A 26,683-nucleotide genomic window follows, 5' to 3' on the forward strand; every position below is an offset into this window, starting at 1 on the left:
AAAAAATCGGAATCTGGTTCTGGCTCGCGAACATCCGTATAGGTATAGTAGCTAGAGCATCGAGGATGAAAGGTAACCGAGCAGCTAAGTAAGTACCGCAACAAAGTGAAGTGGATGGTTTTACAACCCCTTTAGAAAATGGGGGGTAGTCTTGTAGAGTGACCAGTTTAAATAATCCAATTGTAAAAATTTTAAAAATTTACAAAAATCTCTTCTGATTAGAATGTGTTACTTTCTTGTTTAGAATGAAAGAAGTTTTTTTTTTTATTTCTGCTGAGCGCCCTAGTCATCTTAAACAGGAAAAAGGACTCGATATAGGTCAATCCGCGATTTCGAAGCTAATTTTTGACAGATCGTGTGTGTGCAAGAAAATGTAAACAAATGGGTGGAAATACTAGCCTGTAATAAATTATGATTTTCTCTGATTTGGTAAGGATTTTCAAAAAATTGTGAATACATGCTTAAAGTAAAAGGTTCAGAGATTATTGTGAGCTATAGGAGAAAATCTGTATGTGCCGTGATGCATCGTAAATCGACGACAAAAAATGTGGTTTTTTTACTATTCCAAAAACCTCTTGGAGTATTTCACATATTTTTGAATGAAAAATTAAGCCAAGTGCACATTTTCAATTGCAATTTGTTAAAAGATAAGTCAATTAACATTTCTTCAAAATTTGGAAAAGCCCCAACAATTGATAAGCTAGAAATTTCTATTCAAAAATCCATAGATTTTTGCTATTTTCTACTAAGTTTTCTTCTGCAGCTACATACAATCAGGCGTAATAATTTGAAAGCTGGAGGGTGGATTTTTATATTTGATGGTGGTTTAAGTGAATAAAAACAAGATTCTCGAGCTACTACACAATTTTAGATAAATTTTATGCTATTCAATTGACATCGTTCGATGGTATTATCATGTTCTGTCGTTTTATCGGACCTTATGGTCTGATTTTTTTTTTTGGGAAACTTATTGAAAATTTAATTAATGCAACCAAAAGCCGTAAAGAATTTCAATTAAGAATTTAACATTTTATACTGTCTTGAGCTGAAATTTCATACATTTTTATATCTAACTTATTTATTTAAACATAATCCAACAGTTAGTTGATAGTAACAACGAGCAAATCGTTCATGCATACATACCAGCCAAAATGACATGAAGTTCAATATAAAGATATAATATAAAAATATAGATAACAATTTTGAAAAAAAGAAAAGTCTTGAAAATAGGCGCAAACAATTATTTTACATTGGTGTACATTTTTACATTTGGTTTTTTCTCACCGACTGACTAGTTTAAAATGGATCAATCACATAAAATTGACTCTTCAACCGGGCAAATTTATTACGATTTAAGTGGAAAAATAAACTTAAATCTTCAAAGGAGTGTTTTTTTTTTTTCAAAATCATTTGGATTTATGAAAATTTTACTCAAAAGATTATAAAGTCTTCTATAGTTTATCGTTTACCCAGAATGTTGCTCACGCTTCATCGTACTACTCCAGATGGCAGCAGCGCAGCTTCGAAACAGCGAATAGCGTTCAACGAGGGATGATGATGATGATGAAGATGGCGAGGAGGTGGGCATCAGCTGAGAAGAGCTTAATTCCTTTGTGCTCTCCATAATAATGACTGAAAATAACAGATAATTTCCTGCCAAATGACACGACTTTGGTTTGAGCTTGTTGCTGTGATACCTACACCGAACACCGATGAAGCAGCTTCCAAATTAGGTGGTTTAATATTGGCCGTTATCTTGGCAAAATTATGAACATCGTAAAACTTGCCACTGAATTGTTGGCACCGAAAACATACTTTTTTTTTTAAATCGGTTAAAATATCTCTAATTTTGAAAACCATTTATTCGACCGAATAGTTTTAATGATACTGTTGATACTTACGGTTTTCGATGCCGCTCCGTCGGCGAAACCAAAACAGTTTGTTTTGGTTCCGCATGCTTTGAGTCAATTCGCAATTGAAACAATAGCGGTGATGATTGAAGATGACAGCTGATGATGGTAAACACGGTATAAATGTTTACATCATCACACGTTCAAGCGAGACAACACAAATTGGGTTCGTGGTAACACAACAGTGTTGCCAGATATTCTGGGTAAGAATATCAAAGTACTCATTAAGAAATGAGTACTTTCCCGGTTAGGGAATATAAGATGTGGAAGTGACAATTAGCTATCGCTAATTAATATGGTTGTATTCTAATGACCTCACTGACGAAACTGAATAAAGATAACTCTATTCCACCACTGAAACCTGCGTTTTCAACAGATACCTATTTGCTATTTATTGTCAACCCATTTGGTACAATTTGTGTTATTGAGGTTAACATAGTTTTTCCTACTCATGCACTGCAATTTTTTCGAACACCACTGCTATAAGTTGCTACATTGTAAATATTTTTTACACTTTTTTATTGTGATTTTGACACAATTTTTTCCCGAAATATGATACTGTCAAAAATCTGTGTGTTTTTCACATAAACAATCTGTGTGAAACTAGCTCTGCATGAGAAAAGCTGACAAACTTGACTTGTTAATTTCCTGTTTCAGTTTTGGTAGGTCATGGTTTGGAGTTATGGTTTGGAAACTGCCGGAGTAATTGCAAAATTTCAACGATCGAAATGTTGGCATTTGGAACAAGTCCTGCTGAAAAAAGTGTTTTAAATGTTAAAAATCTTGATGTAATAAAAACTGTACCCAAGACATAAATAACGTTGAATTTTCTATTATTTCTATTACTATACATTCCATCAAAACTTTTTTGATTTTTTTTATAAGTATCAACCCTCATCGCTACAGAAAATCTGTGAAAATTTTAAGTTCCACATTCCGAACGAGATGTGTGAAACTTACACGCCGACGTTTTCTTATTCTGTATAACAGTTTTGAGTGTTCGACCCTCGAACACTGAAAATGTGTTGACCAATTTAAGCTCAAAATGTGTCAAATTTTACACAAAAAAGCGATATCAATTGCGATATTAGTGTATAACTTATAGCAGTGGTGTTCGAAAAATCTGCAGTGCCATCAAGTCCTACGCGAAATGCTTCAAATTTCAAATGATTTTCATAAAATTGAGAATACTTAGAAGTTTCGATACTACTTCATGACGTTCACAAACAAGTGGTTACAAAAAAAATATTCTTTGGGGGGCCCCTATGAATCATTTTTTTTTCATATGCACACCCAGAAAATAGGATCTGGAAATGAGTTCAGCATATTGCATTCAAATAACAATGTTGTTTGGTATCTTCAAACAAAATAAAATAAATGTTTCCATGGATGGTAATAAGGGAGTAACATTAAAGTTTCAGACTAAGAATCCAAAATTGAAAATTGAAAACAAAAGAAATCAAATCAAATTACAAAAAGATACAAACATAATCGTTCAAAAGTAAGGTTCAAAACCTAACATCGGACTTCATTTTAAAAATCATAATTCAGTGTCTGATATAAAAATCATAATTTTAAATCAAGATTTGAGAAACAAATAACAAATGAAATTCAAACTCAAAATTGAGAATCAAATTTGAAATCTTAGCCAAAGCAGAAAATGCACAATTTAGCCCAAATGTTAATTTCAATTTCTTATCATTGAAACTCCATGAAATTCGCTTTTCAACTATGAGAGTGATTCTATAATTTAAATAATTTAAAAACGGTCAAGTAAGAAATGATACGCTGAATTCAGGATATTTGATTTAGTTAATACAAGATAATTTCAAATAGAAAGTACATGCATGAAATGCATTAAAAAAATTCAATAGAGGAACTCAGTATTGTTGTTTTGTCCAATTTAAGCAACCACAAAAAGTAGTTGTTCGATTTTTCCAAACTTAGAATGTATGAATGTAACAACGCAAATGTTAGAGAAGATCGAAAAGCAAACATTTATTTTACAACTAGCTGACCCGGTGTGCGTTGCAACACCTTCCGAAAATAAATGAATTTTTAAGAGATATTTAAATTTGGTTTTTGTAGTAAGCTTGGTTTATGCCAAAAAATCTTAGGGAAGCCCCTCTTTCCCCTTACAATCCGCAAATGCTGGAAAGAGGTAGGGATCCCATTTTTTCGTATTCAAAAACTTGATAAGTTTTAGGCCATATATCAACATTTAAATGAAACCCCCTCCATCCCTCCGCTTTCTACACTGCAAGACAGAAGGGTCTGTAAAATTCCATAAAAACATTTCTTGTAATCAAATACCTTCCCATGTCAGATTTGATTTTTTTTTGCTTGATTACTTCTATACACTGGAAAAGGGATGGTGTTTGTAATAATCATAGAACCATTTTTCGTACCCAAATGATTTCCCATGTCATATTTGGTTCCAGTGTTCCGAAAATCACTCATTTTCAATGAATGTTTCTGATTGCACTTCGCACCTGAACGTACAGCGGTCGGGTTTCGTTATTGATTGCTACTGGACCTACCCGATCATCGATCGTTCAATTCATCGCTAAAATACAGATCGATGCTTGCACGATGCTTGCTGTCAAAACAGTGCAGCACCATCATCAAATTGGAATCTCACCAATGCGCAATGCATATGCCCTGGTTTTCAAAGTAAAGTGGACAAGTAAAACAAACTATTGTCTGGCTCAAATAGAAAACTACTATCTTTCCCTAAATTTTTATTTGTTATGTTATTTTGATCGCCGCTGGGATATATTCTTATTTAAGTTTATGGCATATCAGTAAATTATAATTTGTCACTTACCACAAATAACAAGCAGGTGCAATGTGAGCTAGGACATTGTAATCTCAGACAAATAGACAAACAAACAGCTGGTGCTGGGCAAAGAATCGGACAAGTAGTTTAAAGCTGTCGATAACACTATGTCCTAGCTCACATTTTCCCCATCTATTCGTTTCTTCTACTCAAAGCGCTCTAGCTTTGACCTTTCCACCAAACAATTTTTCATTTCTGTCTTAATCGCTCTCTTATTAGAATTATAATTTGCCGATATGCCATAAGCTTTAATATACATTGTTTTTTGGAAGTTTAAAGAATGGTTTGAACGCTGCTGATGTGTTTTGAGAAAAAAAAATGAAAATTTAAGGTGTTTTTCGTCACTTTTCTATACTTTTTTTAAAATAAAAACTGGAGTTTGCTTAGATTTGTCAGATTTTTTTGTTAAAAAATCAGACATCAAATGCCCAGATTTTTTCATATTTTGGAACAATTTGTGCTTATTTGCTCAGCCAACAAAACTGCGGAAAAAACTCTGAAATTTTTACTCAAGAGGGCTCCCCAAACTTCTATTATAGTGATATTTTCGAGATATTATTTCAAAGGGGCCCTTATCTTAGTCCAAATTTAGTAAAAACCTAGAGATTACTCAACAAAAATCAAGCACAAAAAAAAATTGAAAAAAATTGACGAAAACACTGTATTTAAGGCTTCCAAAAACCTTTCATGAATATTTTAATAATACTTGCTCAAAAAATTTCGTTTTCGAGCCATAAATTAAAAAAAATACAATTCAATTTGAAATTTTTTATTTGATTTAACAAATAAAGTGAATAAATCTGGGCATTTTTCAATGAAATCTGGGCAACCGGGTCAGGCCGGACTTTTCCCAAATTTTTCATTAAATATCCGGGCAAACCCGGATAAAACTGGGCTATCTGGCAACCTAACCTTGCCTGTTATATTTTATGTTTTAATTCTGATTTTATAGTTCATTTTTTTCCTAGATTTATATAACTGTAAGCAGAGTGATTCAAGTAATATTTTGCCCCCATTGCAAAATCTTGAAATGAAAAAGGAAACCATTAATTCATTTTTGGTTACTTTCTAGAATTAAAATATTGTAGACATACTTATTGAAGCTGATAGTATAAAAAACTAAATAATTTTGTACATAATTAGCCCCCCACCCCTCTCCACCCACACAAAATTCGAACAATTCAGTGAGCAAATCAAGCATAAGTTTACTTTTTTTTTTGGAAGAAGCAATTGGCGTTGAGAATCAACAATATGAAAAAAAAGGTGCTAAATAAGATTAAATAGTACCATTTAGGTTTTTTCTGCAAAAATCAAGATTATTTCTCAATATTTACTGTGGAAAGTGAATAATAATGCTTCTACGATTTATTTGCTTAGATAACTGCCTTTAAAGGCGTTTCATAGTATCCCAACACTTTTATAGGGGTTTTTGAGATATTTTCCTCTAGCACTAAGGAATCTGACATTTCAGCTGTACTACTTTATCAAACTGCTTAACATTCACATTATCATGATGTTAAACGATTTTTTTTTTTCGAGGAAGAAATGTGAAATGATGAAACATAGATTTTAGGATGAATTTGAATCCAAAACACAGGGTCTTAGTTCAAAAATATTTATTTTTTAAATCCGTCAAACACTATTTTTCAGTTTAAAGTCGTATATGGCAGCACTTTTTTGCTGTTAATCGTAATTGATACCAATTTTCGAATATTTGGGATCAATTGAGGTGTGCTGAATGATTTTGGTCTAGAAATAAGATCACTTATTTGAATAATTAGAATTGCATAAATCTCACTAAAAGTGAATTTCTTGGTCCGATAATCAGAATAATGTTGTTTTTTTTTTCGATGGAACTTAATAGCCTTCAGTATTATTGGAATGTTTTGCAGTTGACAAGGAAGTTGAGATGAGCAGAAACTTCGAAGGTGGTTTATACCTTTGCTGGTGAGTTTTTGAAAATCCAGAAAAGCTTCCTTCAGGATGAACTTCAACAAAACTGTATTGAAAAAATACCTCAAAATGTGAAGTGCGACTAAGTAAACCCGGAAAATCATTTTTGAGACTTAATTTGGTTTAAACTGTAAGAGAGTGCTGCCATCTACGACTTGAACGTGGAAAAAGTGTGGTTTACTGGAATTTTTTTTTTAATTCCAACCTTTTTTTCTAATTAAAAATTAATCTAGAACGTTTATTGTTATTTGATGTAAATGAAAATTGATAAATTTTTGAAACTGGAATGTAAAATTCCTTAGTGCTAGAGGAAAATCTCTTAAAAATCACTTTAAAATTCCTTAGAGTACAAGAAAATGCCGGGAAATGTAGTTATGGATCTTTTCAAATAGTTCGTAGAAACTTTATTATTCACTTTTCCACAATGAGTTTTAAAAAATTATCTTGATTCTTGTAAGAAAACATAAGTGGTACTACTCTTATTTCGCACTTTTTTCATTTTTTTGGTTCTCAACACCAATTGTTTAATCCAGAAAAAGCTAACTTATGCTTGATTTATCCGTTGAAAAATTTAAAACAAATTGTAGAAGAAAAATTTAGATGATTTTCAATCATTCACGGATGCAAAAAACATAGTGGTACTATTCTTGTTTCGCTCACTGCAGTTAGCTGATATACATCAAATTTTGAACACAAGAGAGTTTTGACATACCGTCAAACGGGGCATCATGCAACAGCGGGGTTCGATGCAACATTTATATAACACTACATTGAATCAATTTTTAATTTAATGTATTGTAATAAAGTTATCTTTTAATGATAACAAAATGATTATGACTTAATTTCTCGCATCTTAAGCTAGTTGTCTTAAGTTTTTTATTTTTATGTAAAATTTGAAAAATCGAGCAATAAATGTACAAATTTTAACATTTTTGATGCTGAAAAAAACTTTACCCAGTATGACGGATCGGCTTGATAAAATTACCTACAAACTTTTTACAGGTTTCCTCATATTATACCAACATTGTTGGTGTAAAAATATTTTTCGAACAATCACCCAATTTTTCTAAATGAATATTTTTAATATTCAGTTAGGTGTCTGGGGTTAAATGCAACAAAATGCAAATCAAAGAAATACCTTGTAAATCTCGTTTCCAAGTGTTGGAATATGAATGTTTTGAATCACGCGTTTGTAAACATTTAAATTTCATTCATCCAAACATTTATTTTTATGATTTCAGCTTTTAGAATTTTTCGTAGTATTATTTAACCCCTAAATGTATGCAGCATCCTTAATTTCAGAAAAAATGTGAAAATTTGTTTTTACAGACCCAAAAACTACTGCAATTGGTGTTGTCATGCGTAATGGTCTTTAAGACATCGCAAATATATTAAAAATTATGAATTTTCGTACGTGTTCATAAGATTTTTCATTAAAAACAAAGTTTGTTGCAAGTTACCCCATTTTCTAAGAAGGGTGAAAATCGCATGTTTTTAGAAAATTAAAAATAACTAAAGAAACCAATATTTTTTTTAACTACGCCAATTTGATGTCCCAGCATCCTTAAAACTTTTGATGCATAAAGGATACGATTAACTGTGAACATAAGTTTTTTAGAAGCTATTGAAGTTGAAAATTGTTGCATGTTGCCCCAGTTGACGGTAACGAGATGTTTTTCACATTGTAAGAACCCTTCCACTCTCAATATGGGAGCTCCCATACGAAATCAATTTAATATACGACACGAAATATTCTCCATGCTATGGTACAGCTCGACCAGTTTTCAAGTCATTTCCATCAAATTTGAAAAAAAAAAAGAAAATTGAGGACTAGATGTTGTCTTTTTAAAACAGCAAATTCCATACAAAATCAGTTAAAATATTATAAAGCTTTAATAGTTATGTATATAATCTATTTTTTTTTTTCATTAGGAACTCAAACACGACCCAATGAAGTATTGATTTATAATCTATTTCAGTGCAGACGTTTTCCTAAAAAGACAGGATGGGTGTTTTTCCTACATAATCAATGAACTAATGCTATAGATCAAAAACAAAACTTCAAATGATTTTCATCAAATTTCCTTTACACTATGATTTCTACATGAGAAGATTATTTATTGTAATTAATTAAACCCTCATATTTTCAAAACGTAGGACAAATCTATCAAAAATCAGTTTGAATAAGATATGATTCCAATTTTCCTTTACATAATTTTGAAATATTAGAATTATCAATTGCTTAAAAAAACTTTTTACAAATTTCAGCGGAATTCTCTAAAATAAAAAAAAAACGCCAAACCATTTTAAGAGATTCCTTAATTTGAACCGGCTAAACCAATTACGTATACCTACTATTTTTTGTTTTTGTTTAAGGGGGGGGGGTAGGGTCTAACGGGTATAAAAAAACACCATTTTCACGATTTTTTTCTAGAGCTGTCGTTCAAACAAATGTATTCAAATTTTTTGCATTATACAATACATTGTTAAAAGAACATTTAGTAATTTTTTCGTAGAAAAATATTGAAAAATGAGCCGGTGATGGAGCACTTTCGAGGATGCCTTTTAGAAAACAGGATTTGCGGTGGACACTGTATCTCAGCACAGAATCATCTGAAGTCAAAAAATCAGAGCAAAATATTTTTAATAGATGTTTTTCTGAACCCCAACGTTTTTATTTAACTTAAAAATTTTTTTATGAAATTTTTATGGCTGCTTGAAGTAAAAACTACGGTTTTTCACGAAAAAATCCGCCATTTTTCACCTGTAAAATCTTTCCAAAGTAAAAAAAAACAAAAAAATAAAAACGTTGGGGTCTGGTATTTTATATGTAGAAAATATGCTCCAAATTTGAAAAGAATCGGATAAGTAGTTTTCAAATGACGATGTCCACGGACTTTAAAAATGTGCTTTCGAGAAAAACGCGTTTGAAGTTTCTGCTCTTGCTTTCTTGCAGTATTAGATAGGAGGAGATAAAGGCCTATAATTTCTACAGTTTTGCTTCAATTGATTTGAAAGTTTGACACAACATTCTTGAAATGTTTTACAATAAGAAAATAAAAAAATAAAAAAATCGATTTTTTGAAAGTGTTAGACTCTACCCCCCCTTAACACTGAGTTAATTACTTCAGAACTTCATAAGAGATTCTCTTCGCTCTGCTGCTCAAACTTAAAAATTTAACTATGAATAAATTTAGGTTTCATTATGGCAACAACCCGGTCTTTACACATTCATAATCACTGCTCGTTTCGCTTTGCACCAAAAACAACAGGCGGTACTGCCCAATTATTTATAGGTATCTGCAATTGAAAATGTTATCCAGCCAGCAAACCACCATGTATGTATGTACTACGCCATCGGCAAGGGCGTCCGGTCCAAGTGCAAGCCGTTCCTTCAGCCTCTTTGTTGCAACAGAATAACAATATTAACATCCACTATTTACCTACTGTCATACATTATTCAGATTTCGCTCGAAAAAAGGCCAACCTAAACAATCCGATAAGGGAAGAAAGCTTTCGGGTAAACGGCATCTTTTTTCCGCCTTTGTTTTTCCCGAAGCCGACAGGAAAGGATCTCGGTAGAAAAACAACACCAACACCACAATCCACAATACAACACAACACAAGAGCCAGCCAGCGGCTTTCGCGGCATCAGAGGGAACATAACAAACCATATCTTTCTTGCACCGGAGCCGTCGTCGCCGCATGAAAAAAGCATAAGCATGCGCATGTTGTCCCGAGTGGAAATGAGTGTTTTTTTTGTCTTCTGGTTCTGGTCCTGATATGCTCGAAAAACTTTGTAGGAAAAAGCTTTCTGAAGTTGAGTTTTGGTTTTGCGGGTGTGTAGAGGCCGTAGATACACATTCGGATGGAAGTAAATGAAAGCTAGCGGTTGTATGGTTTAGTAGGGTGGATGGGGTGGATGTGAGTTCGGAATTCAAATGGAATTCGACTTTTTGTGAAGAAAAACGTTCCTTGTTTTACGTTCCTTCTCACAAGATCGTTCCTTTTTTAACAAATAAACTGTAAAGATAACTTGTCTGAATTATGGTGTAGCAGTCCTGATATTCGAAAATTCGATATTCATTCTCCGCCTTTAAGTAGACCAAATTTGTCCGTCATTCATCGATCTCGAACATATCATCGAATTGTTTCAGCTAGAACTAATAAACTACTGCAATTCTCATGAATTTGTCGAGATTCTAAAATAATTCCTTAGAACTCTCGGGAATAACGAACTTCCGTCGAGGGCGTCCGTAGCAAGGTCACCTTCCCTATACTGAGAGCTCAAAAGGAGACGATCAAACGTTTCTTGAGCGTGATCAGCAGTGGATGTGCGTGTGGGCCATGATTTATTGGGTCCAATTTGAAGTATTTTGAAGTGCGGTTAGGGTTTTCCGAAATTTCATATAATGTTTTCTGATTTTAGTCCAAAGAGGTAAATCAGAAAAGTGCGTGTTAATTAGAGATTCTTCGTGACAATCTCAAGTAGCAAGATACTTGTGCGTGCCTATGTTATCCGTGCGTGTTGTAATGCTCTTTGTGTCCAATGAAGGCACATATCTTTCGCAGCTGAACCAATTCTTGACTACATAACACCCGCTGCTTCTTATTCCCGTCACACTAGAGAGCACCCGATCCGTCGGAAGCGAAACGTTTCGGAGGAGCAACGGGAGCTCCACGCTACTAAGCGAGTCAACCATTGTTCGCAGCCAGCACTGAAACAACCCAGGAGCCGTTCAAGGTCAGAGCAGTGTAACACAGTGTAGATCGTTGCCCTTTCACCGCAGGTCAAGCCAAACCAGGTTGTAAGATTAGCATCTTGCATCCAGATTTTTGTCAACCAACACTCAACCAACATCCGAGATGGAAGCTAATAATATAAGCTTACTAGCTGACCCGGTAAACTTCGTTTTACCTTCTTAAGTATAAATCGTAATAAATGATTAATTTTATCTACACGTCCTTAACTGCATCGTTCTCGTGAATAGAATCTTATGAAAATCGTAACAAATAAAGTTGAATTTGTATTGGGAAAACCTTTCATAAAAAGTGAGATCTTTGAAACTATTATACAAACCATATCTGACCCAAAAACCCCTCAGATACCAAATTTCACATCATTCCGACCGACCATTCATACGTGATGTTGTTACAAAGAAAATGCCTCCATTTTTATATAAAGCTTAGTTCTTTTAGAAATGGGACAGTTACGAATGCCTGTATCTAAAAAACCATTCGTTTGAACGAAATACTTTCTATGGAGAAAAAGAAGGTAATGTTATGATCTTTCATGAAAAAATTTGAAAAAAAATATTTACCGTTTTTTGTTAAAGAAATTTCTACTTTATTCTTGGTATCTCCCATTGGCTGGCGCACACTTTTTTCAGTCATGGTATTGATCAGTTTCTCCAACTTATACTTCGTAAAATCTATATTTTAGGTGGCTTCACCCTCCTTCTTCAATTTCTGATACTTTTTTGTCCAATACTTCTCTGGAAACTGGAAACTGGAAGCATTTTAGTGGATACAGTTGTTTCGAAATGAACAAATTTGATTATTTTTGACCACATTTTTGAACGTTTTTTTTTCGGTACCGGTTTTACAGCTTAAGAGCTTTGGAACTATCAAAAAATGTTTGTTTGAGGTTGGATTTCAATGAGTCATCACTAGGCAACACTTTCAGCTTATCGGAGAAAATTGTTTTTGACATTTCAGCGATCTACCCTTAGTTTTTCGTTTATTGAAAATTAAAAATGCTGGTATGAAACTTGACTTCCTTGATGATCCTTAACCGTTGTTGCCGATCATGCGCTTCTCTCCAATGCTTGATTTGAACTTTGTGGACATTATTGACAGTGTTTGCATACTTATCCACCACAAAAACTCAGTAATTCCTTGAATAATCAACGGTTTTGTCAGCCATCAATTTGATAATGACGTATTTTCAAGGAAACTGTGCAAAATTATTTTTTTCTTTTTCTCTTGCATCGTACATATCTCAAAAACGCATTAATTTTTAATTTTGAAAAAAATAGGTCGAATAGTACTTTTTACAGGCAACAAAATGCTGTCAAAATTTTCAATATCCAATAACTAGGTAACGAGCTATTAGCAAATGAAAGTGTCCCATTTCTAAAAGAACTAAGCTTTATAAGATGTGAAGAAGAGATAACTTTGTATGGGGACCCCCCTTTCATAAAAAGTGAGATTGTTGAAACTATTATACAAACCATCTCTGACCCAAAAAACCCTCGGATACCAAATTTCACTTCATTCCGACCGACCATTCATACGTGATGTTGTTACAAAGAAAACGCCTCCATTTTTATATAGGGGAGAGGCGGGCTATATGCGCATATTAAGGAAAGCACTCATTTTCTCCCATATTCCAATAGATAGGAGTCTGAAAACTATATACACATGAGCGAACATCTGTTTTGTATACGTTAGAGCAATTTTTCTGTTAAAATCTCTAACAGTTTTTGTGAAAATAATTTTATAGTAAAATAAGTCAAAATAGCCGATTTCCAAAACTGGCGGGCTAAATGCGCATATTTATGTTTTAAGCTATATTTCATTAAGACTTGCAATATTTTGATATTATTTAATTTAAAATGGTAGAAACGGATGTTTAGCATACGTCAAGGCTGAAATTTTGGTGAAATTTTTACATCACTAGTTCTTTTACATAAAACATAGTTAGGTATGCCATATGGCCACATTTCATGGTAATATTTTGTCCATATCGTATTTTTATCGGATCAGTAAGAAGCTCTTCTTTTTTCGCTGTAAGGTAGTGATTTGAGCGTAGATTTAATGTTTAAATGATAAAAAAGTAAAAAATTTATAAAACTAATCTATTTTTCTTGATATAGGCATTTAACCTGCCTTGATATGGGCATTCAGAACCTGTCTCTTATTCCAATATCTTATCATTTACAACTTTGCCAAAAGCTTCAATTTGTTGAATTTCTGATTTCCAGATGAATAAGAAAGAAAAACCATTGAAATTTTTGTTCACATAATCTGTACGCACGATAATTAAAGTTCAATATATTATAACAAAACTGACACAAATTTTGTTTGAATTTTTTATTTTTTTTGGCAATATATAACCATCAAATTTCTTCATGCCATGTTTCAATAGCGTATTACCCTCAAACTGCGCTGATTAGATACGTTGAATCTTCAGCCATATCCTCAATCGGCTGTATGCGCATATTACCCAACATACGCATTTAGGAACACTTCCCCCTATAAGATTTGCAAAAGAACTGCGGCTCTGTGAGTGACTTTCCGGCAGTTAGACGGAACATTCGAAATGGCGGACAAATATGCATTTAAAATGCACAATGAGTTGGACATGTCTCTCTTCTGCCAACTACCCTATTGTCGTGATTTCATGATCTACGATTTTCAATTCAAAGATTCACTAAGACACGTCTTTGGTTCACAAGAATCGATCAATGAAGCCTAGTCCACACTAGGCAACTTGGACTGCGATTTCGGTTGCTGAGACTTGTTTATGTTTACATCTTGGTTGCTGAAGGTCTCCCATACTTGTGGGGAGACTTGAGACGAGACGAGATGCAATTGTAAACAAAGTCAAGTCTCAGCAACCGAAATCGCAGTCCAAGTTGCCTAGTGTGGACTAGGCTTGAGTGACTTGTTTTGCTTAGTGTTGCCAAAACAACAAAGGTTACCAAAACAACAAATGTTGCCATAGAAATTTTTTTTATTTCATTAACTTCAGTGTTGCCGAATACAACTATTATTTTATTTTTATTCAGTTCGATTTATTTTCTGAATATCCTTCATCCCTTCTCTACATTCCTTCTTAACTCTATTCGCAACTGCAAATTTTTACTTAACAATTTTTGTTTTCTTTTATCTAAACAAGATTTTATTCACCTAATTTCCTTCATCTTTATTCTTCGTTCCATTCTAATCAAAAGCTGTTGGTTTTTTTTTTCAAATATCCTTCCTCTTGATTCTACAATCCATTCTCAACAGAGGAGCACAGGCTTTCCTAATCTGTGTTTCTACTGTCGCGCTGTCGTTGTTTACCAGAGCTGAAACAATCCGAAAACATTCTTAGGCTGATGTCAAGCTAAGGCGACAAGCAGCGCAACACGTTCATACGACATACCTGCTCTCATTTGATCTCCATGGAAAAAGCGCAGACCTGTCATGCTGAGCGCATTGGAAAGCGCGACGAAGCTGATACCAGGGTGTTTTGAAGCGCGACAAGTAGAAAATCCTATGGGAATGTTCTTTTTTCTCGGTTTAAAGCAGTGATTTCGGGTTTTAACCACAATAGTTCGTAGATCCTTCCAAATTTGTGATAATAAACTAAATAATATCTGAATCGACGAGAAAATTTTCATAAATTCTTAGTTCCCGCAAAAAAACAAAGAATTTTGTCAGTTGAAATTTCGGCGGCATTTTCACAATCCGGATCATGATCTGATGAGTTTTTGATTGCTCCCTAAAGAAAGGATACGATTCCAAGCATTATCCGATGTAGAGAAGTGATAATTTGTAGTGAATTTTGAAAGAGCCATGGAGCGCCAGCATGACATACCAATGCGTTGCATTGCTTTCTTATTGGAATTTATAACGCAAAGCGATGCTTGTCGCCTCAGCTTGACATCAGCCTTAGAGCAAATTCACCAGAAGGCCAAATCATAGTAAATAATCAGGAGCAGCAGCTTATAAAATCCGCGCTTCCTAAGCCAATTTGTCTTTTTCCACCGGAAGGCCAAATCAAAACAAACAATCAACAGCAGCCGCCTTCAAGAAATCTTCGCTTCCTAATCCAATCCATCTTTTTCCACCGGAAGGCCGAATCAAAGCAAACAATCAGTAGGGGCAGCCTGTAAAACTCACTCTTCTTTCGTTACGGACTGGTCGTGAAAGAAGAATTTGAAAGCATGAAGTGCCTGCCAGAAGTTGCGTAGTTTATCAAGAAATAAAATTAAGCCGAAAACGCTGTGTTCTTGCCGGACCTGGCGTACATTTATTAAAATTTTCAAACGCTTTAAAAAAAGATTACCATGATCCAAATACATAAATATGAAATCATACTAATGGATCAAATTCAAACTGACTAGGATAGTCCAGTTATTTAAAACGTAAATAATTAAAAACGCATTCTCAGTTTACGCGATGACCTGCAACAATTTAAAACAGAGTTTTGAACAAAAATACAGTAGTGAGGAATAGGAAAAGTTGATCCTGACAAAAAATAAAATATTGCATAAATTCGAAAAATGAAAATTATGACAAAAGTTACAAAAAATTACTAATTCATCATGACAAAAAAAGAGAAAAACAACTGTTGTTATTTTTTTTTTCCTAATGTATAGTTAGTGAAAGTTTGGCACAGTGTTGACCATGTATGAGTTCATTTTTCAAGGTAAAATAATTGAAAACTCAAACACCTGAGAAAACATTTCTTAAAAAGATTGCTGAGAAAATCAACACACGCACACAGGACGCATTTCATCATAAAACAATTTTCCCACGCGATCGTGTACCCGGCCGGGGTTGAAAAAGGGCACATCTTCGAGTGGGGGAAACAAACGTAGCGCGTGGCTTACCTCCAAAATTACACCGGGCGGCAGCAGCTCAAGCGTTAAGGTGAAAGGTCAATTTCGGTACTTTACCTTATGTACACGACGGCTACGCTTACGGGACGGAAACTGGAAACCATTTTGACTGTGTTGTCAAGTAGCTGTGTGGGTGGGTTTAGGCGGAGGAGGGGGGTGTTCAGTTGGGATTCTTCCCTTCATTTATACTTTTATGGAATGTTTTCTTTCGCTTTTCCCACCACACCAGGGTAGGGGTTTATTCCCACCGGTGCCGTTTCGCCTTTCTACAGAATCGGGCAGGAGGTAATCGGGGAGCGTTCAAAAGATTAGGCAGCAATGATGAACTCATTGGCCGGTAATTGGGGTAACCCTGCTTGATAAGCACTTTGTCCGTTGCAATTTGTTGAACTATTAAATTGGGGGGTATTGCACAGCTTTTCAAGGTTTCACAGCAAAAGGACCGACTCGTGGTTATTTTGCACATCATTTGACCCAATCACAGAGCTATACTAAAGGAGGAGCAATGAGATTCGACTACCCCGGATTTTTCGATCTAATAAAAAATAAATTAAAAATGTTAAGGAAAACATCTCGTAAGGGGGAACCAAAAAAATTAGGAAAATCGAAGTTTTAATTTCAAAATTAATTTGGCATCAATGCCAAACGACATAAAAAGCACAAAACGTCGAAATCTGGTGATACCTCGGAAAAATTTTTTTGTCTAAAGTGGACGTTCAGGGATTTTCCGAAAAAAGACCGGTTTTCCCTGACAGTCGAAATTTTGAGATACCACCAGATCTCGACGTTTCATGCATTCCTTAGTCATTTGGCATGGAAATTAAAAACTTTGTTTGTCCGATTTCTTGGGTCCCCCTTTTGGTGATTTTTGAGGGTCAAAACCCCAAAACTTTTAGCACTTGAGGCACCCTCCTAAATCAAATCCGATGGAGCTTAAATTTTGCACAGGTCAGTTTTTTGGGCCAAATCCCCATACATCCGACCTATAAATCTCAATTTAAATAAGTTAAAATATTTGCAGAGATATACACATGAGTTTTGTTCAAGTCACAAGCGTATAACTCAAAATGCATGCGTAATGTTAATTAACGTTATCAATTACTAGATTCATTCTTCAGTGGCTGGAAATGATTTATTTTATACACAGAAATAACAAAACATGAACAGAAGCATGTTTAAGAATTTTATGAAATAAAAAAAGGAGATTAAGATTCTATGGTTATTTTTCTAAGATGAACTGTTTTAGATTTCAGTGTACAATCATTTCTGGTCATCGACCAAGGATAAAGCGCCTCATCTCGCTCTTGAAAATAAAAAAGAAAATCAAGAATATTAGTAGAACATAAAACTTTTCGAGGTCTGTTTAGAACTCGATAGATTTTTCAAAAATTTCACCGTAATTATCAGCACGTTTAAATGTAAGGAACACGTTTCAAGTTAGCCATAAATCATTTACTTTTTAATCCATGAACATTATAATCTAACATGTATTACTTTCCTCAAGTATGTTCGATTCTTTCTTATAATGTAGAGGAATTGTAAAATAAGATTTATTAAAATTGAATTTACAAGAATACATGTAAGTCTTGATTGATTTAAAAAGCTATTTACTTTAAAAAAGATTTCACTGGACGAGTAAAATTTATTAAGGACTAGCTGATCCCATACGAACTCCGTTTCGCTTTCAACTTGGAGTATGTTATGAACAGTTTGCATGGAAGTCAATTGCCAAGCGTTTGCCAGATGCACTTTCGAATTCATTTTTAAGTAATAATTGCACAAATATTGGACGATCGCATTTTATGTCGTCTGCTTCTAAATTTGAAATCAGGAATCAATTGCCCGTGCCAAAAACCGCCGTGTGTAAATTTCGACTCGATTGTTGCATAACAACGCAATTATTGCCAAAAAGTTAAACCTCTTTCTGTGACCTCTTATACAATCTTTGATATCTGAAATTGATTGCCCTCCCCTTAATACTCTCGGGTGCAAATTTTCCGAGCAATTCATTGCATAATTACGTCAATATTGCTAAAAAACGTGATAACTTAATTAATATGGACGACCCTTGGCAAAACATTTGACATCTGAAATCGATTGCCCGACCTCGAAAACTACCGTGTGCAAATTTTCATGCCAAGCCGATGTCAAATAACGACGATATTGCGAAAATATTGAAAGGTTAATATGGACGACCCCCTTTGCTGGCCCCTTACACTGAATTTAATACCTGAAATCCATTGCTCGTCCCTCAAAACTCTCGTGTTCCAATTTTCATCTGAATCCGATGTATAATAAACTCTATATCGCATAAACAGTGAATATTTAATATGGGCGACCCCTTTGGCCGACCCCTGTTTGTAATTTGGATGAGTGGAATCAATTGTTTGTCCCTTATAACTCATATTTGCAAATTTTCATCCCAATCCGATGTATAAAAACGTCAATATCACTAAGATATTGAAAAGTAGATATGGACGACCCCTTTTGCCGGCCCCTCACACAGAATTTGATACCTCAAATCGATTGCACGTCACCCCAAACTATCGTATACCAATTTTCATCTGAATACGATGTATAATAACGTCAATATCGCAAAAACAGCGAACAGTTAATATGGACGACCCCTTTGGCTGACCCCTTACACAAAATTTGACACATGAAATCAATTGCTCGTCTTTCAAAACATTCTTGTACAAATTTTCGACACAATCCGACGAAAAATAACGTCAATATCGCGAAAACAATATTTGTCTTGTATGGACGACCCCCTTCAGAAGGGGTCATCCGAAAATCTGAAAACATTTTTCATCATTCCTGGTCCTAATGAACATCCATGCCAAATTTCAGACCTCTAGCTCTTAAGGCGGCTGACTCTATAGAGGACAAACAAACACACAAACAAACAAACATACAGAAATTGCTTTTTATATATATAGATAATTATCTTTGCGCAGCATGTCCCAACTAAGCGTTCGGAAAAAAAGCTTTTCGTTCGTTACTCCAGAGAAACCCGCAAGCGTGTAGTAAGATCTCAATCTCCATACACATTTCGCTCAGAAGCAGATAGGATTTATCATAACAAAATTTGTTTGAGTATGTAAAATGAAACAATCTCAGCAAATTCAACTGATCTTTCCTGACTGTTAACAAAGATACCGTCACTTATTTACTTTCTGTGCAATGGCTGTCGCATCTGGTATCTGCAGCTCCATTCCACAGACAACATTATTTCAAAATAATCTATTAAAAAACATCATAGCTAGCTATGTAAAAATGCAAGAAAAAAAAACTGCCAATGTCATAAAAGCACTTCGTATTTTAGTAGATTTATCATTAGAAGTACCACTGCTCTGTGCTGTTGGTTTTTCACTTTAAAACACATTTTTTTTCCGAATCATTCGTGAACTTTCCCAAGCAAACAGCGACAAATCTTTGAAGCAAATCACTAGACATGATTAGTCATTTTCCTCACAACATCATTCCCGGAACACAACTTTCATTTTGTGAAATAGTTCTTTAATTTGTACAACTTTTCTTCTCCACTTTCCTCGTAATATCAAAATTACACCCATTTATTTATATGTTCACTCTGATGTATGCCATGACTTAGAAACACGACTTTTCAATCCCAATTTCGATGGATGTTTATTCATTTGCAACACTCGTTTTTTTCAACCGGAAAGAAAACGCTTTCTGCTCACATGATTACTCCGAGAAAGATTCCTTTTTGTAGGTAAATTTTCGATTATCACACTTCCACCAAAAATTCCAGCTGTACCGATCCAGCTCCTATTTGATAGTACATAATAACACATTTTCTAAACTTTCCCAAAGAAATCATTCATTTTTTTTTTAATTGGAGACGAAAAAAAACCCGTGCGATTTTATCCAGTCGTCGCCTACTCCCCGTTTCTTGGTTACCGTAATCCTGGGTAATATTGATCACTTTTTTCAATATTTTTGATTATTTTTTTCTGTTAAGGGGAATGTGGCATGTTTCATTTTTTAAACCAGAAATTTATTAGACTACTTTAAATTTGATTTAAAAATCGATTTCGTCTCTGTTTTGAATCTGATGCTTTGGGGTAACATTGGTCAGTAGACTGCCCCAAATTTGTATGGGAAATTTAAAACCTGTGAAATGTTCTGCGCTACAGGCTCAAATTGATCCTAGGATTAGTACAAGATCTCATGCCAAATTTGGGCCAGATCGGATCACGGGAAGGGGTCGCTCAACGAGCCTGAAGTTTGTATGGGATTTTGAGACATTTTTTTCGGGAGAAACATGAAAAACCAGTTATTCACCAATAACTTTGGTTCCCGTTGGCCGATTTCTTTCAAAAACGGGTTTTCTTAAAGCCTAAAATATGAAAAATATTTTATCCGAAGACAGCGTTTCGATAAGAGTTAAGATAAAAAAGTTATCAGGCTGCAGCAATGGGCTAACTTATTTTAAGGTGGTATTCATCACTGTCAATGAGGCGACGAAATGTTCGACCGCCCCGACTCATTAACAGTGATGAATACCACCCTTAAAAAAGTTATCCTATTTTTGAAGCCTTATAACTTCTTTATGTTAACTCGGATCGAAATGCAATCTTCGGATGAAATATTTGTCATAATTTAGGCTTTAAGAAAAACCAATTTTAAAATCGGCCGAAGGGAACCAAAGCTATTGATGAAAAACTGGTTTTTCATGTTTCTCCCGAACAAAATGTCTCAAAATCCCATACAAACTTCAGGCTCGTTGAGCGACCCCTTCCCGTGATCCGATCTGGCCCAAATTTGGCATGAGATCTTGTACTAGGCCTAGGATCAATTTTAGCCTGCAGCGCATAACTTTTTAAAAAGTCGGGTAATTTGGGGCACTCTATTGGTCAGTCTCTAATTTCTACGGTTTTCACGAGTTTTCTTGATCATATAGGATACAAAACACCTTCATAATATTTACAAATGCTAGTTTAGAATTTTTACCTTGCTTTTTAACGTTTTCTCTCAATAACATTTATAATCGGAAAAAGTACTATTATGGTGCATACATTTAGGGGCAAAAATTAAATTAATTGCTAAATAGATTGAGCTACAAAATACAAATGAAATTTCACCTTCACACATTCCTCTAGACCCTCTACTACAGTGGTTTTTCGATTTTTTCACTGTTCGATTTTATCAATACTCGCCAAATTCACGCTCGATTTTATCACGCTTTTAAAGAAATCATTCAGAAACCATTTCCAGGACCTTAATTTTCGTTCAAATGCCTAGAGCGTCTTTGTTCATGATATATGTTTATGGTTTATGTTATGGTATATAGGTGTTCAATAATATGAAAATGCTATTGAACTGCTTACTTTAGCTCTTTATTGTTTAAAATCGTCATTTGGATTTAAAAAACATTTGTAATTATCGATATGAGTATTTAAACGTCACGCTAATGCTAGTATTGTTATTTGTGCTTGTTTAGCTGCTCTTAAAAAAGTAAACTTGAATCATATAAAGATGAGCGTTTTTGAAAAGAGATAAGTGTCTCTGATTTCTTTGCTGAATTTGTTTATTTGAAAGGGTGGCGTACGTAATCCTGATTTGACAACCTTTAGTATTGTAAGAATGGATAATTTTGGAAGATCAAAATGAAATTCTGCTAGCTTTGCCTCAAAATATGTAAAAAGGACTAAGATTTTTGCTTTTCTACATATGAAAAACAAAGGATCATCTGCCCATAAAGTTAATTTCGAGAAACACACTTTAAAAGTCTAAGTTGAGCCAATTCCAATATATTTTTCGAAAAGGTATACTTTTTAGTTAATGTAGAAATATTGAAATTTGAAATTAGCAGAACATTTTTGTCGATGAATTTTTCTTTGAGTTTTTTTTTTAAATCGAAATAAAAGATATCGACTATTAAATTCCAATTCCCATAAAAGCTAGATAATTCACTTTAATTAGATGTAGACTATCAAATGGATATTCTACATGGTTTTATTTCAAGAAAAGTCTATGAATTAACAGGGAAAAAATAAAGGAAGCACTACTGTAATTTTGTATTGTTTTACTATTTTCCATCGTTCTCAACATTTTTGTCATTTTTGTCATTTTGGTCATTTTGGTCATTTTTGTCATTTTTGTCATTTTTGTCATTTTTGTCATTTTTGTCATTTTTATCATTTTTGTCATTTTTGTCATTTTTGTCATTTTTGTCATTTTTGTCATTTTTGTCATTTTTGTCATTTTTGTCATTTTTGTCATTTTTGTCATTTTTGTCATTTTTGTCATTTTTGTCATTTTTGTCATTTTTGTCATTTTTGTCATTTTTGTCATTTTTGTCATTTTTGTCATTTTTGTCATTTTTGTCATTTTTGTCATTTTTGTCATTTTTGTCATTTTTGTCATTTTTGTCATTTTTGTCATTTTTGTCATTTTTGTCATTTTTGTCATTTTTGTCATTTTTGTCATTTTTGTCATTTTTGTCATTTTTGTCATTTTTGTCATTTTTGTCATTTTTGTCATTTTTGTCATTTTTGTCATTTTTGTCATTTTTGTCATTTTTGTCATTTTTGTCATTTTTGTCATTTTTGTCATTTTTGTCATTTTTGTCATTTTTGTCATTTTTGTCATTTTTGTCATTTTTGTCATTTTTGTCATTTTTGTCATTTTTGTCATTTTTGTCATTTTTGTCATTTTTGTCATTTTTGTCATTTTTGTCATTTTTGTCATTTTTGTCATTTTTGTCATTTTTGTCATTTTTGTCATTTTTGTCATTTTTGTCATTTTTGTCATTTTTGTCATTTTTGTCATTTTTGTCATTTTTGTCATTTTTGTCATTTTTGTCATTTTTGTCATTTTTGTCATTTTTGTCATTTTTGTCATTTTTGTCATTTTTGTCATTTTTGTCATTTTTGTCATTTTTGTCATTTTTGTCATTTTTGTCATTTTTGTCATTTTTGTCATTTTTGTCATTTTTGTCATTTTTGTCATTTTTGTCATTTTTGTCATTTTTGTCATTTTTGTCATTTTTGTCATTTTTGTCATTTTTGTCATTTTTGTCATTTTTGTCATTTTTGTCATTTTTGTCATTTTTGTCATTTTTGTCATTTTTGTCATTTTTGTCATTTTTGTCATTTTTGTCATTTTTGTCATTTTTGTCATTTTTGTAATTTTTGTCGTTTTTGTCATTTTTGTCATTTTTGTCATTTTTGTCATTTTTGTCATTTTTGTCTTTTTTGTCATTTTTGTCATTTTTGTCATTTTTGTCATTTTTGTCATTTTTGTCATTTTTGTCATTTTTGTCATTTTTGTCATTTTTGTCATTTTTGTCATTTTTGTCATTTTTGTCATTTTTGCCATTTTTGTCATTTTTGTCATTTTTGTCATTTTTGTCATTTTTGTCATTTTCGTCATTTTTGTCATTTTTGTCATTTTTGTCATTTTTGTCATTTTTGTCATTTTTGTCATTTTTGTCATTTTTGTCATTTTTGTCATTTTTGTCATTTTTGTCATTTTTGTCATTTTTGTCATTTTTGTCATTTTTGTCATTTTTGTCATTTTTGTCATTTTTGTCATTTTTGTCATTTTTGTCATTTCTGTCATTTTTGTCATTTTTGTCATTTTTGTCATTTTGTCATTTTTGTCATTTTTGTCATTTTTGTCATTTTTGTCATTTTTGTCATTTTTGTCATTTTTGTCATTTTTGTCATTTTTGTCATTTTTGTCATTTTTGTCATTTTTGTCATTTTTGTCATTTTTGTCATTTTTGTCATTTTTATCATTTTTGTCATTTTTATTAAGAACCACTTGTAGATTTGCAAGGGACAATATTCTAAACTTTGAAGATTTTGTGGCAACCCTAAATCAAATATTTTTAAACTGAAATTTCAAAACTTTTCACTCACTCCACATTTTGAATTCAATGTTATCGTTTAATTTCTCCCTCCCTTTCCAGACGTAACCAATTCCAGCATACGCGCTCCTATTCCGACACCTTGGCAGCAAGATGCATGCGGTCGGAATCCACTCGGCCCTGGCCATCAAGCGGCAGCGGAAACGGCGGGACAACCAGCGGAAAGTCCGGGAACGACGCTACAGCATACAGAGCTCCGAAAGTGGGGACACACATTCGCCCCATGGCTCCACCCGCCGGAAGTTCCACCCCCACAAAGTGCACGCGGTCGACAACAATAACTTAGACACGAAAGTGAGTAGCAGGATTTTCTGTCACCAAAACGAGCAGCCACTTCGGTAAATCACAAGCCCTGAGCCCTGGGACTGGCGTCTGATGGATCAAGAAAATCACAAAAGTCATTCAGCCGTTCAACCATGAACCCGCAAGTCCTGATTGACGGTTTCGATTTCTTGCCATCATTCCACTCAATGATGATGGTTGGCGCCGCTCGTTTTGGTTTTGCCAACACGCGTTGGCTTGGCAAAGTTCAGGACCTCACTTTCTATTCTTCTGCTTTTTCTTTTCCATTTTCTCTTTTTCTCATGCAATCCGCAACAGGTAGTCACAAGCATCGGCATGCTTCACATAGGAGTCGTATTCGTAGTATTCGGAATCTTTTTACTAGGTGCTGGATTTTTTCCAGATAATATATCAAGTCACCAGACGCAATCCTGGCATTTACTTGGTGAGTGTTTGTGCTTTTTGTTATTCCTTATAGGTGGGGGAGAGTGATTTGTACTGAGTTTTGTTACCGACGAAATAATCTGCGTCAGCGCTATTTGTCCACGAAGAATGGCTGAAGGGTTTTCCAAAACAGATGCTCACAGCTGGAAACTTACAGCCCAGCTTTCATTTTACTGTGTTAGGCTTGACATTACTCTTTTTTGAACAGACTTCCGCAAAGATTGCGTTTTAGTCATTTTCATCCAACTGGCTTAAACTGATTGTTAGCATAGCTGTTATTCGATCGACCAAATGTATTTATGATCATAAATTGGAGTTCGATCTTTGATGAATCTTGATATGAGTTTGTTATCTTCGAAAACTTCTAAAAAAATCAACTCTAAATTTGCAAATTTGGAAAATATCAACTTAACTATTTAAATAAAAGCTGGCTTAATAAGAAACGCATCTCACAAGAAATTGTTCATTGATCTTTGAAAGTTTACAGGAGTATTTATCAGGCCAAAAGGCATCCGCAGGAAATTGCAGTATGTCAGAAACTTTTAATTAATTTAATTTTAAATCTACATGCAAATATCACCCAAAGTAGGAACATTTGTAGATATCCAAATTTTATTTGAAATGGGTCTTTAAGATCGAGAATCATCATATTAAGCATAACGGAGACCCTTCAGTCCTTAGACCCTTGGCACACTATTGACTATCTATTGAGCAATAAAACCGCCGATAAATCAGAATGGATCAGTGATTTTGATTTTGACAACCCGAAGCCGATCTTACCCAACAATCAGCAAATTTGAAGTGTGCAGTGTCCTGGATACCTCTGAAGACGTGCTCTGATCTATTCAACAGAAAGTTGCTGCGATGGGACAGCTTTTAATGGCTACTTTAAAGGCTTCCAAGAATGACAGAACCGTACGGCCCCTCCGCAGACAGGTGTAGCTCCTTTTATGAACTTCCGAAGGAAGGCACACCCTTGACGAAGGCAAGACAGAATTCCGAAGATATAACCATTCTGTTCAGCGGAGTTCGGGAGAATCCCATCAACGGACCTTGTGGCTATGCCCATGTCTAAAATATCTGCAGAAAAACCGACAACCTCGGATTCCGGAAAATTCCGTTCTTGAATTGGCGACTTACCTGGAGTTTCTGCTGCTGGTGGTGCCGTCGTCTGGAGACGGGAAGAAAGACCTCGAAATCCGAACCCCCCATCGGCCGTGCCCGTACATTTGGTCCTTCGAACCGGATTTGAGTGGTGGAGGGTTCAACGTCCATCCTTTGGCTCCCATCGGTGGTGTCCATTGACCGGAACTCCCCAGGGATCGTTTCTCGGGTTTGATCAACGATGGAGAGGAAGCACGCTCGCGGTGCGGTGGTGGAGCTGGAATCCACTTTGCCAGAAACTGTCCAGCCAAAGAGGGTGTCCACCAAAAACGGGAAACCGTAACCAAGGGAGTCTCGTACGCCTGTGTGAAACTCATGGTAACATTCTCCAGCGATGATCATGTCGATTGTTGTTGAACTGAGGATCCGCCAATGGAACCTTCGGCATTCTCCAGGCAGTTGAATCGATCGGGGATGTGGGGAGATATGATGTTGGTTACTTCATGACGAGGAAATCGAGGGTAGTGGAGAAGTCGCTGTTCTTGGATATGATCTTGGCAGCTAACTTGTGCTTGATCGCTTGACTCATTCTCCAATTCCGGCAACTGCGATATCCACGGGGCTTTAACGGGTGGCG

General features: G+C 34.4%; 1 protein-coding gene across 1 annotated transcript in view; it reads left to right on the forward strand.

Annotated features, from left to right (window-relative positions):
* LOC129745355 (uncharacterized) overlaps nucleotides 1-26,683 on the forward strand; it is a 95,008-nt gene that overhangs the window by 32,984 nt on the left and 35,341 nt on the right. Inside the window, exons 2-3 of the mRNA XM_055738381.1 lie at nucleotides 24,259-24,510; nucleotides 24,817-24,943. Coding sequence (XP_055594356.1) covers nucleotides 24,310-24,510; nucleotides 24,817-24,943 — 328 coding nt within the window. The 5' untranslated portion in view covers nucleotides 24,259-24,309. The remainder of the gene's footprint in view (nucleotides 1-24,258; nucleotides 24,511-24,816; nucleotides 24,944-26,683) is intronic.

This window comes from Uranotaenia lowii, chromosome 2 (genome assembly GCF_029784155.1).
Source record: "Uranotaenia lowii strain MFRU-FL chromosome 2, ASM2978415v1, whole genome shotgun sequence".
NCBI lineage: Eukaryota > Metazoa > Arthropoda > Insecta > Diptera > Culicidae > Uranotaenia > Uranotaenia lowii.